The sequence below is a fragment of the Cucumis sativus genome, chromosome 6 (genome assembly GCF_000004075.3).
Source record: "Cucumis sativus cultivar 9930 chromosome 6, Cucumber_9930_V3, whole genome shotgun sequence".
In the NCBI taxonomy this organism is placed as follows: Eukaryota; Viridiplantae; Streptophyta; class Magnoliopsida; order Cucurbitales; family Cucurbitaceae; genus Cucumis; species Cucumis sativus.
The window spans coordinates 28,578,329-28,595,396 of NC_026660.2; the positions used below are offsets into that span (position 1 = coordinate 28,578,329).

At 33.6% G+C, this 17,068-nt stretch overlaps 4 protein-coding genes across 8 annotated transcripts; 2 read left to right on the forward strand and 2 right to left on the reverse strand.

The window, feature by feature from the left end:
- Window positions 1-330: 330 nt before the first annotated feature.
- LOC101222689 (glycosyltransferase BC10) lies at window positions 331-4,621 on the forward strand. Of its 2 annotated transcripts, XM_011659828.2 has the most exons (11): window positions 331-465; window positions 551-825; window positions 922-1,038; window positions 1,957-2,057; window positions 2,164-2,235; window positions 2,386-2,467; window positions 2,779-2,859; window positions 3,129-3,170; window positions 3,330-3,389; window positions 3,500-3,646; window positions 3,981-4,621. In XM_011659828.2, the coding sequence occupies exons 2-11, from the start codon at window positions 562-564 to the stop codon at window positions 4,161-4,163; spliced, it is 1,149 nt and encodes a 382-aa protein (XP_011658130.1). In that variant the 5' UTR covers window positions 331-465; window positions 551-561; the 3' UTR covers window positions 4,164-4,621. The 2 variants fall into 2 exon arrangements, with proteins under 2 accessions (XP_011658130.1, XP_004134777.1); XM_004134729.3 differs by having other exon boundaries at window positions 333-825.
- On the reverse strand, window positions 1,059-9,427 carry LOC101211065 (pyridoxal phosphate homeostasis protein). Of its 3 annotated transcripts, none has more exons than XM_031887495.1 (8): window positions 9,041-9,427; window positions 8,834-8,900; window positions 6,900-6,946; window positions 6,370-6,457; window positions 5,668-5,801; window positions 5,448-5,546; window positions 5,164-5,273; window positions 1,059-1,340 (listed from the first exon to the last, which is right to left on the reverse strand). In XM_031887495.1, exons 1-7 carry the CDS (start codon window positions 9,269-9,271, stop codon window positions 5,199-5,201), a joined length of 741 nt encoding a protein of 246 aa, XP_031743355.1. In that variant the 5' UTR covers window positions 9,272-9,427; the 3' UTR covers window positions 1,059-1,340; window positions 5,164-5,198. The 3 variants fall into 3 exon arrangements, with proteins under 3 accessions (XP_031743355.1, XP_031743356.1, XP_011658131.1); XM_031887496.1 differs by lacking the exon at window positions 1,059-1,340 and adding an exon at window positions 3,176-3,440; XM_011659829.2 differs by lacking the exon at window positions 1,059-1,340 and having other exon boundaries at window positions 5,044-5,273.
- On the reverse strand, window positions 9,363-12,225 carry LOC105435948 (cytochrome b561 and DOMON domain-containing protein At4g17280). Of its 2 annotated transcripts, XM_031887493.1 has the most exons (4): window positions 11,795-12,225; window positions 10,597-10,854; window positions 10,301-10,513; window positions 9,363-9,484 (listed from the first exon to the last, which is right to left on the reverse strand). In XM_031887493.1, the coding sequence occupies exons 1-4, from the start codon at window positions 11,996-11,998 to the stop codon at window positions 9,452-9,454; spliced, it is 708 nt and encodes a 235-aa protein (XP_031743353.1). In that variant the 5' UTR covers window positions 11,999-12,225; the 3' UTR covers window positions 9,363-9,451. The 2 variants fall into 2 exon arrangements, with proteins under 2 accessions (XP_031743353.1, XP_011658132.2); XM_011659830.2 differs by lacking the exon at window positions 9,363-9,484 and having other exon boundaries at window positions 9,953-10,513; window positions 11,795-12,206.
- Window positions 12,226-14,770: 2,545 nt separating this feature from the next.
- LOC101210816 (putative pectate lyase 2) lies at window positions 14,771-16,979 on the forward strand. Its single transcript, XM_004134930.3, has 4 exons — window positions 14,771-15,599; window positions 16,135-16,238; window positions 16,340-16,478; window positions 16,688-16,979. The coding sequence occupies exons 1-4, from the start codon at window positions 14,922-14,924 to the stop codon at window positions 16,907-16,909; spliced, it is 1,143 nt and encodes a 380-aa protein (XP_004134978.2). The 5' UTR covers window positions 14,771-14,921; the 3' UTR covers window positions 16,910-16,979.
- The last annotated feature ends 89 nt before the right edge of the window (window positions 16,980-17,068 follow it).

A 17,068-nucleotide genomic window follows, 5' to 3' on the forward strand; every position in this document is an offset into this window, starting at 1 on the left:
CATCTAAAATATTTGTAAATATAATATAATATAAAAGCATTTGAAAATATATTAAAATTTAGATCTCACACTAAACAATAGAATATATTTACTTTTATTTGATTTTTTTAAAAAAAGCTTGTAATTTAAAAAGTTAGGATGAATAACAATTTTAGAAATAATAATTAAGGTTGGGTTTTTAAACTAAAAGGTAATTTTTGTTTGTGATTATTTTGACCGGAACGGAAAGGGCCCGGGAGGGGTCGACCTATGTTGGGAGTGGGACGACCTAATGGTAGCCCACATAGGATAGCCCATTTAACAAACTCAACCGTACGACGACGTATTACTGTTGTTGCTCGTTCTGTTCATGGAGTTCCCGAGAAAGTCTTCCAAAGTTCGTTTACATTTCGCTTCCGTCATCCCTTTCTCTGATGCGTTTTCGTTTATTAATTCTCTCACCGGCGACATCGCCACCTCTTCCATGTATTCCGTTTTCTCTCTCTCCTTTGTTTTCCTCTATCCTTTCTCCGGCTCACTGCATGAATCTTCTTCTCTGCGTCATTTCCAGGAAGAACAACAATGAAGAAGAAAGCTCTTCTAACACCACCCCGCAGCCTGTTCTGGTTCAGCTGGAAGCTTCTCGTTACCTTCTCTCTTGCTCTTTGCATTTTCGCTCTTGTTAGCCTTCATTCCTCACCTTCTACAACCGACCTCGCCTCTGCTTCATTATCTCGTCGATTGCGTCCTCCTTCTGATTCATTTTTAGGACGCCCTAAGATCGCTTTCTTGTTTCTCACTCGTCGGAACCTTCCTCTTGATTTCCTTTGGGGAAGCTTTTTCGAGGTTTTTATGAGTTTCCTCTCTCGCAAAAGTTTCTTCGATTAGGCATTATCTGTGATTGCGAAAAATAATTTGTATATATATATTTTTTAATTCCAGAATGGCGACGTTGCGAACTTCTCGATTTATATTCATTCCGCACCTGGATTTGTTTTCGATGAATCGACTACAAGGTCGCATTTCTTTTTTGGACGGCAATTGGAGAATAGCATACAGGTAACATGATGCGTGTTCTGATATAAACGGTTTTTTTTTTTTTTTTTTTTTGGTATTGTTTTTCCATAGCATCCGCCATCCGTTTATGCTTTACCTTCAAACTGGAGAATAATGGATCATTCGCTCCTTACCTGTTTGTGTGTGTGTGGAGCTCCATGAAGGACGAACTCATTGACTAATATGATCTTCTATACAAGTTTAGCCTAGCTGGGTTGTGCTTTGAATGGGCAGCTTATAATTTGCTTTATCTATACTCTCCTGGGTTGCTGATGTTATTTCGATGGATAGATTAACTTGGCTGTCTGCAAATATAGCATATTGTTATTTGAGCGTCTCAATTGACAACAGTTCTATGTAACTTAGCACATCAAGAAGTTATAAGTCTAACAAGAAGGTCCTCATCCCTGAAGAGTAAATAGGATGAGCGCACTGGGCCTTGAATGATAGGTGTGCATGCTTGGAAAATCATAAGAAACTTAACTCCAGAGGCTTGACAGACATGAGGTCATCTCAAAGTGTGGTGTTCCCTTTGTATTAAACTGAAGAGCATATAGGCAGTAGGCTATTCCCTAATGAGTGGTAGATTCAGTGATCAAACAATTCTAACCTTAATCGAGGTGAGAGAACCTCTGTAAATTCCTCACCCTTGCTAGTCAAAGGATGACAATGTCCCTAGGGCACTAGGAGTTTTGTTCTCTATAGGTAGGTACCAATTACCATAGTTATGATGAAATTATGATTTACTTTCTGTTTTTAAGTAGTAGGAGGAAATCACGTTGAGGCATGTGATCTTTTCCTTTATTCAAATTCAATTCACTACACTGGTGCTCAGTTTTTTTTCTTCCCTTAACATTTCTAAAAGTTTTTCCAAGTTTTGAGTTTTGGAAATTGAGTGCATTAAAGTGTGTTATATTGTAGGTGGCCTGGGGAAAGTCGAGTATGATTGCTGCAGAGAGGTTATTACTTGAAGCAGCTCTTGAAGATCCAGCAAACCAGAGATTTATTCTTCTCTCAGACAGGTGTTTTATGATCACCACTGCCACTTTCCGCTGCTCTCTGAACAATTTATTCTATGAAGTTGAGGTGTTTCACAACTTCCCTTAAGATTTGTCTTCTATGCTGCAGTTGCGTTCCACTATACAACTTTAGCTATATATACAGCTATCTCATGGCTTCTCCAAAGAGTTTCGTGGACAGGTAGACGGAGGGCCTTGACTTTGAGGTGCCAAGGACTGATTCTTTGTTGATCATTTGCTGCTAAAATTTTGATATGTGCCTAATTTTAGTTTTCAGAGTGAAATTTCTTTATATGCCTACCTAAACTGTTTGATATTTTTATTCTTGTAGTTTTCTTGATGCAAAGGAGGGTCGCTATAATCCAAAAATGTCACCTGCTATACCTAAGAGCAAATGGAGGAAAGGTTCCCAGGTCATCCATCAATTCACACTAGTTTTTGCTTGGACGTTTTGTTGTCTATTTTTTGGTTTTTTTGCATGGTTATCCAGATTCAACTATGAGCCATAGGTTTTGTATCCATATTTTGTCTTTCAGTAGTTAATATTTCCATTTTTAGCTGTCATGTTCTTTAAAGTACTCAAATGACGTAAGTATGATCTCTTTATTGCTTGATAAAATAGTTAAGATGTACCGGACAATAGAGTGCCCGTGTAGATGACTATTAGTTGAATTCTAAACAACCATGATGAGTGGAATTATCTTGTTCTATGGTTAAATTGCAGTGGATCAGTTTGATTCGTAGTCATGCAGAAGTTGTTGTGGATGATGATATCATATTCCCAATCTTTGGATTATTCTGCAAGGTATGTGCTTTGCAGAAAATTCCTTTATTTATCAACTACGATACAACTGAAGTTATTTATTCTGTGTGAAGATACAATCATTCATACATACACTGACATACATTACAAATAAACACAATATATTAGTCATGTCCTCCCCGAATCTATCATCTTCAAATTGAATGGCATGCACTGGAATCTCCTTCCCCACATTCTTAAGATTTTAACAAAGAAGCATTTTCACTCTTTTTGGTATTGTTTATAAAATTTATACATTTTCTAATCTACAGCGAAGGCCGCCTGTGGATGAAAGCAAAGGAATTATGAACACTGTAAGTGATTCTTTGAGTATATGAAGAAATTCATTATTTTGGATATTATCTACTATTGTTCTGTATGGTACTGCTATCACTATCAACTCTTCCATACTATAAATCAATTTTCGTTGATAAAAAATGTAACTATAACCTGGCCAAAAATTCCGATTGTAGAAACTTCAAAAGCAGCACAACTGTATTCCAGATGAACACTATGTCCAGACACTGCTTGCTGTGAGTACATATCTCTCTCTCTCTGAGTTTCACGGACTGTAAAATTGTTGCCTGGGATTGTTGAGTTTCACGGACATTATAACATCGTTTTTCTTGTGTTTACTCTATAGTTAAATGAACTTGAGGGTGAACTTGAACGAAGAACAGTAACTTACACTCTATGGAATCAGTCAACCACTAAAATGGAGAATAAGGGATGGCATCCTATCACATTTACCTATGCTAATGCTGGACCTCGGCAGGTCAAGGAAATAAAGGTTGCTATTACTTTGCGTTATTTCTCTCTCTTGTTTTTAATTTTGTGATTGTGTTTTTTTATTTAAACGGGTGGATAAACATGGTTTCTTATGACATTAAATGCGTTAGCTTTTATTTAATGCAGCCATACTCTTTTTCACATTGTTTGTTTTGACTTGTTGTCTTATAATGACGCTATAAGGATCGGCGTCTATTTTATATGCCAGTACCAACCATATTTAAATGACTCTATTGGCAAATCTATGGCATAAATGAGTTGATCTGGTTCCCTTTTTAAATTTATACATTGTCTAGTGTCTTACTATGTTGTTTGACATTTTATTACTTTGACAGGGAATTGACCATGTTTACTACGAGACTGAATTCAGGACTGAATGGTGTCGAAATAACTCAACTTTTGTTCCTTGTTTTCTATTTGCTAGAAAATTCTCTCAGGGAGCTGCTATGCGATTATTAAGTGAGGGAGTTGTAAGTCACTTTGATGCCTCAGCATTATTAGACAAAAATACCAGCTAAATTTATCTACTATTCATCTCTCAGTTACCTAGTTAAAATATAAAAATATTCCACAAAGTTTTTAACCATAAATGTTGTCCCTTAGGCCCGCAGGTTGAATATTCTTGGTGTTCATAAGAAAATCTATTTTGTTCATTCAATCACATTCCACGGTCCCTATACTCGGTGCCCTTCTAACTTAACATAGTTGGTTCCTCAAATGAAAAATGGATCGTTCAAGGAAGTCACTCTGTTCATATGGAAAAATACGGTCACAATACTTTTGATTTTGATTCTGATAATGTAAACTCCCGTGCTCCTTTTATGATTGTGGATTCTTTGCTGAGTTTGTTTTTGTTAGAAGGAAACTTTTTACATATATTATTTTCTTACATATTGAGGGTGCAAGTGTAATTTCCTTAAACCGTGGCTTTATGTGAAGTTTGATGTCAATAAACAGTCCAAACCCTTGTAGGACATATACCTTCATTTTTCTTAATTTGGAAGAAAGGCATATTTAAATAGCTTGGATTATTTTTTAGTTATAGGTTGTCACAATTTGATTTGTCCGGAATATAGTTTTTTTATTATTATTATTTTAGTCAAGGGAATAGGCTGGATGATCTCAAGTTTTGAATAGATCGGTGAGGTCAATTGCGTCTACCAAAGAATAAACGATATTCATTTTGTTGTTTATTTACTAGAAACAATTTTAGAGAATCCATCCTTTTAAAAATCGCATAACCAAATTGACTTTGATCAGTTGATTCAACTTTTTTTAAAAAAAATACTACAAAATGAATGAATCTTATCTAATAAAATTTTGACGAAAACCGTTGTATGGTATTTTTGAAATTTCAAGAATTAAAATATTTGTTATATTTTAATACACAAATAAAGGTAAAAGAAAATAATTCAGATTTCGGTGTGAATTACTGGAGTTTGATGCTTTCTTTAATGATATTTTATTCAAAGATCAGTATATAATAATAGACAAAGACCATATTATCAAAATAGTTACCACGAGAAGCTCATAGATCTCTAGTATTCCAAAATTCAGTTTTTCTTGAGATATTCCCTCGCTCCAAATATTGTTGATCCAACCCTCACATTTGTGCTTCCCATTTCAACCTGCAAATTATGTGAAGTATGAGTTAATGATCGTTCTATAAACCATCACCCTATACAAATTCTATCGTTCTCTGGCCTATTTGGTTGAGGAGCAGCAACCAATTTTCCGAGTTTGTTCGGGCTTAGCAAAGCTTCGTTAAGCAGATACTATATTCTAAAGGTTATCATTCTTACAGCTAGTTCGAAGTCTGCTGACATTCCCATTGATAGCTCACATTGTTCTTCTGATATTTCGAGTGCTTTGCAAACTTCCGTTCTACAGTTAGCCAATAACTGCAACCAATTTATACCAATCAGTAAGAGCAGAAGATGGAAATGAAACTCGGCAAGTTTCTCGTAACAGAGGAATGGTGGGCAAGGTGAGGTTGGGGTTTAGAGGGAAGGGTTTCGTCACCTTGAAGTTTTCTGGTGTGGACGTGTAATCCAACATTCCAATCGTCATTAGCCCGGAAAACTGAAGATTTGGGCAGTTCAAACTAACATGTTTGGCGAGCTCCACACACCCCGAGGGCTCAACGCCTGATTTTGCTGCACTTCAACAGAGGAAAGCATTATCCAAGGGATTAGGGCATTCTGTGCTTAAGTTAAAATCTAACGTAACAAAGTTCCCTGATTTATCAATAATCTAATATCTTTTAAAATGTCTCGATATCATGCTAATTTTACTAGCAGATGAAAAGCCATATGATTAACAGTAAAAAAGACCAGACAAGCTTTACCATTCTAAATTCTGATCTGGAAAATTCTCGAAAAAACAGAAAGGTTCGCTCTGTTGAGAAGGTATCTTTATGATATATTTTGAAATAAAAATAGCATGTGGAAACTGTGGAACATAATTGTCTGTATTGCATTGCCCAAATGCTTCAGGTAGGAGTTCCCTATTCTGATAGGTGGTATGGGGGTTCAACATCTATTTACCAATGGATAAGTATTTAAAAAATAATAATTAGAGCATGCTTCGTGTGGACAATTATAACAATTTGCACCATAATCTTGCAAATCAGGTTTCTTAAAATATATCATTAAACTCAATTGAAGTGGTGATCATCAATTTAAGAAACATGAATTATAGTAGTTGCACGCAATAATAACATACATTCTTCTCCACTTGTATTCACTTGTATAAACACCTTAAGAGGCTTCCTCCCAATACTTTCAACCATTCGATCCAAACGGTTAGCAATCTGAGAGAAGATTTAAACAGATATAACAGAAAGTTATAGTGTATAGCATGAAATAGAAAAGTTAATCGTTTGAATATTTTTTTTCGATAAAAATGAAAGCATCGCATCAAGCATGATCCAACAAGACAAGAGAAGGCAGGCCTGAATCCAAAATTGATGGAAAATCATCATCAATAAAAACACAGATACAGGACTTCTTGAGAATGGTCCCCACGTTAGTTATTTCAGTTCATAAAGATAAATCACAGTTCAATTACCATTCAATGACAGTTCTTCAACTGCATGCTAAAAACCAAATTCAACTGAACCCAAGAAAAGAGAAATAACCAACACATAATTGAGCTAAAACATTGGAAAGAAGAACTTCCAACTTAACTTTGATGTGAAGATGAGTTTCAAATCAAAGAATTTCAGATAACTAATAAGAAGACTAGAAGAGTACCTTTTCATCATCCACAGTCTCTACAACTGCAAGGTTTGGAACGCCAGCTGTATGGTTATTGCAAAAGTAACAGTTAGAAACAAAGGAACAAAAGCAGATGACACGAAGCAAATAAAAGTCTGAAACAATCTGCTTCTTAGATGAGATGACAGAATATTTTTTTTTTAGATAAGAAGCATTTCACTGAATAAATGAAATAAGGGAAGACTCCATGCACCTAAAGTTGATTACGAAAAAGATTTCTAATTGAATACTAGAAAAGAAAGACTAAAATTCTTAAAAGGGTGACCAGTTTTGCACCAGTAAAAAGTTGCAGACATAACCAAATCAAGTAAAAGAATGAAACGAAGAGAAACAGTCTCTAAAGAGATGCTTGTTATGCTTGCCCCATAACGCCTTGAAGACAACTTGAAAATAGCCAACCAAACCGTCTTCTTTGTGCCCATAAATGGGTGACCCACCGAAGGAAATGCAAGGCCATAAAAAATATCAGTAGAGTAGGTGAAGGACAGCCAAAACCATCCATAATAATATGTCAGAAACAGGAAGCAAAGGAACAGTGCACAAAAAGATGAGTAGGGGTTTCAACATGCTTCTGACACATAATACACCATGAGGAGAGATAGACATATAGAGCATACGACACTGGAGATGATCCAGTATTAATAGCACCAAGGCCAAGCTCCGAAAGAAATTTTTTTATTTTCTTTGGGCAATGATCCAGCAAAATCGCAGAATATAAATCCCTCGCAGGAGGTTCAATGGAGCTCACCAAATCATCCACGAGAGATTTCATGATAAACGATGAAGAAGAGTCAGCAATTTCAGCATCATCGCCGGAGATTAAATCTTTAGATAACTTGGAAGACTCCTTTCATCTCTTCCAGAAAGGAAAATTTTTGGAAGCTTCCTTAAGAATCAGCTCCATGATACCCTCTTAAACGTGAGTTTTTGGAGCCAAAAGTTCAGGTCTTAATAGCTTTAGTAAGGGGATGAAAACACAAACTTTATTAATTTTCTGGGGTCAATTATAGCAGGAAATGTTTTTCTTATAATGAGATTCTGAATGCCCTACTGGAGATATGTGGAGAATAGCAGAGATATAGAACGTAATAGGAAAGAAAACAAACCAATAGAATCGTAACTCTTAAAAAAGCATGACATGAAGCCTCTCAAAATTTGATTGAGAATGGAAAGCCAAGGAGAAAAATATCAGCCTCTGGGAGTATTAGACAAGCAATCCACTGACAACTTTACTTATGACTCTGGTAGCGGACTGTCTTAGCACAATTCTCTCTAAATGCCTTGATTTGGAATTAGCTAAAGGCTTCAATGTGAAAAATCATAACCTCGTCTCCATGTTATATTCAACAGTAATCTCCTTGATATTTTGCAATGTTCATTTCCCCAATGAATCTTGACGATAAAATAAACCTAAATGACATGGAAGCCCAGAATGGATTTACATCATGTATTTGCTATATAAATACTTGTCTAGTTCTCATCAAGATAAGTGGCTTTGGCTTCGCAACCGTCCATGTATTTTATTGTAAATTGCAATTAAAGGATGTCTTCAATAACTCCCATAGTTCCATGTTCTTAACCAGGACCTTTTTAGTCGATTAGAAATTGCAATTATACATTTGCAACCTTATTCGAGCTACCGGCGCCATTTGTCCAGCCCAGCATTATTTTTTCTGTGTTAGTTAACTGGTTTCATTCAGTTGCTTAGTTCAATTAGGCTGTCATCTATCTAGATAGCTTTAGTTGAGGGTAGAGAGGTCTCCATATCTAGAATTGCTGCTCTGCTATACTGATATGAGCACAGGGCAATATTCTTGTGAGATTACAGAGTAAGCTAAATTGTAGATTTGTAGCATGTGCAAACTTTAAATGACGTGAGCATATTATTGAGAAGAAGAATTTGATCATACACAGGAGTGGTTTCACTTTGTTGCTTTGCAAATTTCCGATGAAATGCCATTCAATGTCCTCCGGAAGCTGCAATTTCAAATAATCGTCAAAGTCAAGTAGGTCCAGACCAAATCATCGGCAACGAATTCTCATACAATTGAAAGATTTCAACTCGATAGCTAAATATGGAATCCGTCGGAAAGTGAACAAGAAAAGACAAAAAAAACCTGAGGAGCTTTCTCAACGAGTTCCTGAACGTAATTCTCGCCAAAGTACCGATGGCCAGCATCGTAGACTTGACGAATGACGGGAACCGGCTTGGTTTTGCTAACAGCTACGACTCGAATCTGCTGAGGTACACGACCGGAGCGTTCGGCGGCTAGCTGAACGCGCTGAAGCACAGAATTGAGCGCCGCGGATGCGGGGGTGGCGCCTTCTATAGCAGCTGAGGATGCCATGTCCGTACAAGAATCTTCCTGCTCCCCCTCCAGATTGTTCAACTGTGAGAGTACAAAACAGAAACGGGATGGACTCTCGACGTTCGAGTTACGCACTCGAGGTTCAAGAAGGCAACCCAATGAACGACGTCGTCGTAAAGATTCCCCCTTCCAATCTCATCGCTACTCTCTCATAATACTTCAAAATTGTAATTTTACCCCTCCTTTTCCAACCTAGAATCTTTGACGTGAATGAACATTAGTTTAACTTTTGATAGAAAAAAATTCAAATGAAATCTAAAGTTCATGAATTTCAATTTAACCGAATAAATATAGAAAAATACTTCAAATTGTATCAAGAAAATTTTAAGTTTATATTATTGTTTTTCAATTTGTCGTCCAATTACAAATAAATAAAAGTAGTATTTACAACCTCTAATTTAAAAAAATGTTACATTTTAAGCTTACTATGGTGTGCTATCTCCAAATCAATTTAAATGTTCATCATAATTTATTTCATTTAATTATTTAAGCATATTTTGTCACATCATATTTTGTTCATTTAACTATTCAAGCATATATTGTCACATTATATTCCATTTTTATTTTATTTTTAAAATGTCTTTTAATTTTTTGTTTTAATTAACTAGAGCTGAAATGTATCTTTTATGTTTCTATTTCAAAAGTTAAAAAACGTTAAAATTAAAAGGAATTTTCAATATTATTAAAAAAGAACATGTTTACATCAACTTTTTATATAACGTTCAATTAAGTGTGTAGAAATAGAAAAAAAAAATGTATTTTTAAATATTTAAAATGTTCATCCAAATAAATCTTAAATGAAACGTACACTAACTAATTACATCCAAGACAGAGCCGGGGAAGAGATTAAAAATGGATTATTGGTTTAGAGAGAAGAGAAATGGAAGATTGTGGTGGAGAGAGATGAGAAATGAGAGAGAAAAATCAGAATCAAGTAGAGGGAGAATACATATTAGCATTTAATTTCATTGCCTGTTTAAAGAGTTTAAGCTTATAGCATCTATGGACCTCCAAAGCCGCACCCACAATTGCAAGACCTGAAAGTATTCCCACGTAACACCATCGCCACTTCTTTGGATGACGCTGCGCATTGATTCCTTCGAATATAACACCTATTATCAATGCCATTATCACATATCCCATTACATGATGGTGTTTTTCCCAACACCGCCGCCTCTCCCCGCTCTCCTTCTTCGATTGCACACATATAGCAAGCATGATCTAAAACATAATTGTAACAAATAATTAATATTTTTACAGTCACAATTAGTTTTATAGGGGGATAATATAATTATAACACTCACTTGAATGGTAGTAAGGAGGATTATGAAAATGCCGAGAACTAAGAAGGGAAGGTAAGAGCGTTTTGAAGAAGAGTGAAGGACGGAGACTCCAAATGCCCATCCCACGGTGCCCATAATGTAGCCACAAGTTTGGCACACAGCATGAATGGAATACCATTGGTCGCACCGGATTGGGAATTCATGTCTGAAGTATCTACCAATTATAATCCCTATGGGTATCAAAGTTCCCCATCCTATTATATTCAGAATCCCATGAACCTGTCATATCCAATAGCAACCTTCTATCATAATTGGTTTTTCTTTTTTTCTTTTTTTTCCTATTTTCATATATAGTAAATTACTTCTTTGTGGTTACGAACAAAACTGCATACATACATATAATTTAAATAGTACTTAGCATTACCAATCTTTTTTCAAGTTCAACCTATTCATGCCATAAAATTTGTTTTTTTTACTTATGTTTGTACCTATAACTAAGTTGTCAGAATATCATGTAATAATTTTTTTTACATCATTTCAAAAAAATATAGTTTTCTTATTTAATATTTAATTATGATGTTGCACTCAACTATCATTCAAAGTTTAAAAAATGATTTTTCATGATACAATAATGTCATAAATGCTTAGAAAATTTTGGCATAAAAATGCTAACTTTTGTATTTTTGAACGTATATGAACCTTTTTGGTTCAGTTTCTGTTTTAGAAAGAAAAAAAATCTGTCATCTTTTTTAATGTATGCTTCTATTTTCTTATTTTGTGCCTTTCTTTTGTTGTCCATAGCATATTGTCATTAAAAGTGCTATTGATATTTTACTCTATGTGTGCGATTCAATAACAGAAAATAACAGTTAAAAAATGGTTGGGACCAATTTTAAGTGCTATAGAATCCAAGTTCTTTTTATATCTAATATTAGATTTTAAACGACAAGTTTGTCACATGACACGTAATATTAGGCTACTGGGTTAGAGAAAAAAGGTGAGTGCAGTGCAGTCCACAAGAGTTAAACATTATCAGAACAAAATAAATCCAAGAAATGTTTGAAATATTTTTTATAAAAAGAAAAAGAAAAAAAATTGTCTGTCATCGATTATGATTAGACAATTTAACCAACACATACAAACATAAGTGAAACTTAAATATGTTTATATTAATGAATGGTTTATATATATATATATATAGATATATTTCAATACTTACATGTCTTAAAAGAGTAACGTATCCCAAACCAGGGTTCTTCAATGTTTTTGAAGGTGATGTTACTTTGGCATCTGGGTCGTGGAGGCCGGAGGTGGAATTTGCTTGTTGCTCGGATGTGGCTTCCGTCGGGGCCGAGTAACCAACGGAAGAGAGAGCCATAACTAAGCTGAGAATTATCAAGAACAAGCAGAAACGGGAACCCATTATCTCTCCTCCTTTCTTTCTTAGATACAAATTAAATCAAAGCCCAAGTTTTAAAAGAAAAAAACTAAAAGCTACAAAATCTCAAAAGCAAAATAGGCAGCTGGGACCCCTGGACCCCTAGCTGGTGGTTTATTTAAACAAGTATGTTCATCAAGCTTGATTATCGAGTTAATTTGCTAATTAATGTATAATTACACGTGTGAAATTTTAATTTAACTTCTTAGCTACCCCATTTGGTGTAGTAATTCTAGAATTTGAAACAACATTTAGAGTGATTTCTTCTTAACTCTTTAAGTATAAAAAAATATTAAAACTTATGTTTGAGATATCCATTATTTTACTGTCAAAACAACTTCTTTCATCGATAAAAATCAGTTTTAGTTAATTCAAAGATAGTTGTTTGACATATATATATATATATATATATATATATATATATATATGTTGTGTTGAGATTGATTTTAATTGAGTAATGGGTCTAGAATATCACTTCTACAAATTTTGGCTCACCTCCTCAAAATGCTAAAAAAATTATAAATATCTAAAAAGAAAAAGAAAAGAAAAGAAACTCATGCTTTTTCCCAACATACATATAAGAATATGTGCTTTTCTTCAACAACTAGAGAATAAACGATTTTGAAAGCAGGTTTTTCATAATTTTAGGGAACAACTAGAATCGATAAGTTGATATGCACACATAATTAAATATATTTTCTGTCCTTTTACAGTTCTTCTTTTTAGGGTTTGCTTTTTCTCTCCATATATATATCTTCGCAACTTTTACTTTACTCCACTTTGTTTTTCTTTTTGGCCGTAAAGCTGATTGCAGTTCCTAATCAATGTTTCACTCATACCATCTAATAACTTTTCGACTGTTTATGTGTATATATATATACACATACATTCATTTGATTTCTGAACGTAAAATATTTAGACTAAAGTAGTGAATATAAGCCAAGTTAGAACTTCAAGATATGTAAAGTATTCCTAAGCACATCCTTTTAATAGGTGCTTTTGAACTCTATACATTAGTTTCCTTTTGAATAATATCCAAGTTGAAGAAATGACCGTAACCATAATCTAAAATTAATCCTAATAAATGGCAAAATTATTTAAAATATTTATAAAATATATAAAAATATTTTAGTTTGTGTTGTTATATTTTAAAATAGTAATACACCTTAGTTTTAACAAACTAGTTGTAAATTTTTTAAAAAACAAATGTTATAATTCTTTTAAATATATTCTCATATATTTTATATATCAATGAACTAATGCAACCGTTATAAAATATATAAGCTATATTGATTTACCAAATTTACCATTTATATACCATTGTTATTGTTCACAAAGTATATTTGTGCGTTTGTTATAATTTGTGAACTTAATTTAAATTTTTATTTATTTATTTTAGAGTACATGGTAATAATCTTATAAGTTATTATTAACTTATAATAATTCAATTTGTCTTGTTTGGTAACCATTCTAAATGCATGTTGATAAACAATTGATACATCAATATTAGTTTTAAATGGGTGTTGATATAAACTGTTGACATACTTCAACAATTATATAAAAAATGCTTATATACCAATTGTTGCACCGATAATAATGTTACATTGAAAGGATTTTTGAGTTAATAACGTTGACATAATAGTATATACAATAATATAACAATATTATATAATGGTTATTGATATACTATTAGTGCACTAGTTTAATTATTTGTTAAATGAATTTTTAATGAGTGCTTATAAACTAGACCCATTTACAATGTACTTGAAATTGAATTTTGAATGAATGTTAATATATTGTTGCTTAGAAACTATTGAATATATACTTGAATTACATTTTTAATATTGAGTATTGATATATTGTTAACATAACAATATTATATTTGAAATTGTTTTAGAATGAATGTTAGATATAGTACTATTAATGTCCTAATTATATGTCTTTGAAATGAATTTTTGAATAACCAATATACATAATGTAAAATAAATTTTGAACGATAAACCATTGACAAATCGGTACAATACTTCATATTACATTAGGAACGAATTATGTTATATCATTGCTAAATTAATAAGTTACCAATTTATTTTGAATTAGTATTAATATGCAATTGAAATACCAATTTCTTCTCTACATGATGATCTTAAGCATTCGTTAAATTACTTAATCAAAACTAGACTGCTTTTTATGTTTCTTCTCTGTTGTATATATGTTTCTCACACTATGCCATATAAAATTAGTATCATTTTCTCTAAAAATTCAATATCTCACATATATTTTGATGTCGATATAATATAATAAAAACTATCATTTGAAGAATAAGGTGGATCGTAATATAAACAAAGAAATTATTCTAAGACACGTTTCAAAATTAAATGAATATTGAAAGAGCGCAAATTTTGTCATAACTTTATAAAAACCAAAAAGGAAAAGACAAATAGACTTTTTGTAGCATCATTCTGAATAATTTCTGAAGAAACTCAAGGACGGCGACTACGGTAGCTCTCACCAAAGTCCTCAATAACATACACATAATCATGTATATTATATATAATATTGTTACATACACAAAATTTCAACTCAATCTTTGTGTATTTATAATCCAAACCCTCTGGATTAATATTAAATGAGAATGATTTATAAAAATAAATTATCTCGTGCCAGCACGTTTCAAACTAAATATATATCTGGTGCATATATAAGTATACGTCAAACAAAGATATCAAGCAACAAAGTGGTGGAAGTGTAAACCACGAATAAATACACACCACCAAATCCTTACCAAAATCTGAGTTTTAAACCCTCCCTGCCCCGGTCAATATCGTGTGTTCCACCAATTTAAACTCTCACATTTTCCCTATAATTCACTCCCCATTTCTCAAACAAAATAACACTCATCCAAAACCCCATGGCTTCCCCATTATTATTATCAGCATTCCTCTTTTTCCTACCTACAGTTATCTCCACGCCCAAACCCAACAACTACTATAGCAAACCATCCCTCAACCCCATCGACGCATGCTGGCGGAACAACCGCAATTGGGCAGCCAACCGCCGTGCCCTGGCGGACTGTGCCGTTGGGTTTGGCAGCGACGCTTTGGGAGGCAAATTCGGGTCAATCTACGTAGTCACAGACCCATCGGACGACCCGGAATATCCAGAACCCGGAACACTGCGTTTTGGGGTGATCCAAATGCAGCCATTATGGATTGTGTTCGCAAGAGATATGGTGATTACTCTTAAAAGAGAATTGATGGTGAATAGCTATAAGACAATAGACGGGCGAGGGGCAAACGTGGAAATTAGCAATGGGCCTTGTATTACGATCCAAAATGTGAGCCACGTCATAATCCACGGGATCAGCATTCATGATTGTAAGCCGGGGAAGCCTGGACGCGTGAGGAGCTCGGTGACTCATTGTGGTGACCGCCAACAATCGGACGGTGACGCCATTTCGATATTCAGTTCTTCACATATTTGGATCGACCATTGCTATTTGGCTCGATGTACTGATGGGCTCATTGACGTCATTCATGCCTCCACTGCTGTCACCATCTCCAATAATTACTTCTCTCAACATGATAAAGTATATTATTATTTTTTTTAACCATAATTAAACTAACCACATATTTATTTAATAATTAAACCCTATTTTAATTACTTTCTAATTAAAAAATTTACCCACAAATTCAATTCTTAGAAACTATACAACACTCTTTTTAGAATAAAAATCTAGTATATATTTTATAAACTTCTTTGGATAAATTAATTTTACCTTTCGAGACAAATTCAATTGTAATTTCAAAAATTATTTTGGTAAAAAGAAAAAGAAAACCATCGTTCTACAATTACCTTTGACCTATATTTTTAATTCTAATTTGGTGAATGAACTATCAGTAAATTAATAAAACAATAATTATCACAATGGTCGTTAATAATTTAAGCTGATCAAGAGGCAAAAGTACGGGTACAGAATCAACATTACCTTGGAGAAGCAAAAAAGAGACTAAATATATATATTTTAAAATTTTCACAATAGGATTTAGTTTTTATAAATAAAAAAACAAACAAACAAAATCAAATGAGTAAGGTAATTAATAATGAAGTAACGGTTGGTGCAGGTCATCCTTCTTGGTCACAACGATGAATTTAGAGATGATAGAATCATGAGAGTGACGGTAGCTTTTAATCGTTTCGGGGCTGGACTTGTTCAAAGAATGCCTAGGTAATTAAACTAATCTTAAATTAGACCTCTCTTTTTTTTTTTCTTTTTTCGAGTCAAAAATTAAAGTGGAGAATTTTTATAATATGTATATAATCTTGCAGGGTGAGATTTGGGTATGCTCATGTTGCCAATAATTGGTACAACAAATGGGAAATGTATGCGATGGGTGGCAGTGCAGATCCAACCATCTTCAGCCAAGGAAATTACTTCATGGCTCCTAACGATCCTTTCTCAAAGCAGGTAATTTTAATCCATGGCAATTTACAAAAATCAATTCAGAAGATATCGTTAGCAATTACATCATCAAACTTTAATTAACAATCGAATTTCTAAACTTTCAAAAGTCTTTAAATTCGACTATCAAACTTACAATAATCATAAAATCGAAGATAAGTATCTATTTTGGTATTAGTTTAAAAAAGTTTGGTTGTGGATCTGTGGTTTGGTAGGTAACAAAGCGAGAGGTTTATGAGAGTGGATGGAAGTCGTGGAAATGGAGATCTTCAAATGATGTGTTTATGAATGGGGCTTATTTCATCCCAACAGGGTGGGGATCTTGTACGCCTTTCTACACCCAAGCTCAAGCTTTTCCTGTTGCTCATGGCTCTTTAGCTCCTCTTTTGACTATTGCCGCTGGCCCTTTGCGTTGTGTTCTTGCCAAACCTTGTTGATTATCTTAATTTTTAACAACAACTTCCAATATCATGACATAATATATGGTCGATCACTTTCTATGTTTAATTCAGTTGATCTCACCAACTTTAATATTTGTTAAGTTGTTTTGAGTGTTAAAATATAATTTTTCTTTCAACTTTAACAAACCGCTTATA

Excerpts from the sequence above, each read along its gene's own strand:
- LOC101222689 (XM_011659828.2), top strand. The coding sequence starts at position 562 with ATGAAGAAGAAAGCTCTTCTAACACCACCCCGCAGCCTGTTCTGGTTC. Across the intron at positions 1,039-1,956 it reads AATTGGAGAATAGCATACAG|GTGGCCTGGGGAAAGTCGAG; the intron begins GTAACATGATGC and ends GTTATATTGTAG. Across the intron at positions 2,058-2,163 it reads TTTATTCTTCTCTCAGACAG|TTGCGTTCCACTATACAACT; the intron begins GTGTTTTATGAT and ends TCTATGCTGCAG.
- LOC101211065 (XM_031887495.1), bottom strand. The coding sequence starts at position 9,271 with ATGGCATCCTCAGCTGCTATAGAAGGCGCCACCCCCGCATCCGCGGCG. Across the intron at positions 8,901-9,040 it reads TCGTTGAGAAAGCTCCTCAG|CTTCCGGAGGACATTGAATG; the intron begins GTTTTTTTTGTC and ends TTGAAATTGCAG. Across the intron at positions 5,802-6,369 it reads GAATACAAGTGGAGAAGAAT|CAAAATCAGGCGTTGAGCCC; the intron begins GTATGTTATTAT and ends GTTGAAGTGCAG.
- LOC105435948 (XM_011659830.2), bottom strand. The coding sequence starts at position 11,998 with ATGGGTTCCCGTTTCTGCTTGTTCTTGATAATTCTCAGCTTAGTTATG. Across the intron at positions 10,855-11,794 it reads ACGTTACTCTTTTAAGACAT|GTTCATGGGATTCTGAATAT; the intron begins GTAAGTATTGAA and ends TGGATATGACAG. Across the intron at positions 10,514-10,596 it reads TCCTCCTTACTACCATTCAA|ATCATGCTTGCTATATGTGT; the intron begins GTGAGTGTTATA and ends ATTATGTTTTAG.
- LOC101210816 (XM_004134930.3), top strand. The coding sequence starts at position 14,922 with ATGGCTTCCCCATTATTATTATCAGCATTCCTCTTTTTCCTACCTACA. Across the intron at positions 16,239-16,339 it reads CTTGTTCAAAGAATGCCTAG|GGTGAGATTTGGGTATGCTC; the intron begins GTAATTAAACTA and ends ATAATCTTGCAG. Across the intron at positions 16,479-16,687 it reads ACGATCCTTTCTCAAAGCAG|GTAACAAAGCGAGAGGTTTA; the intron begins GTAATTTTAATC and ends GTGGTTTGGTAG.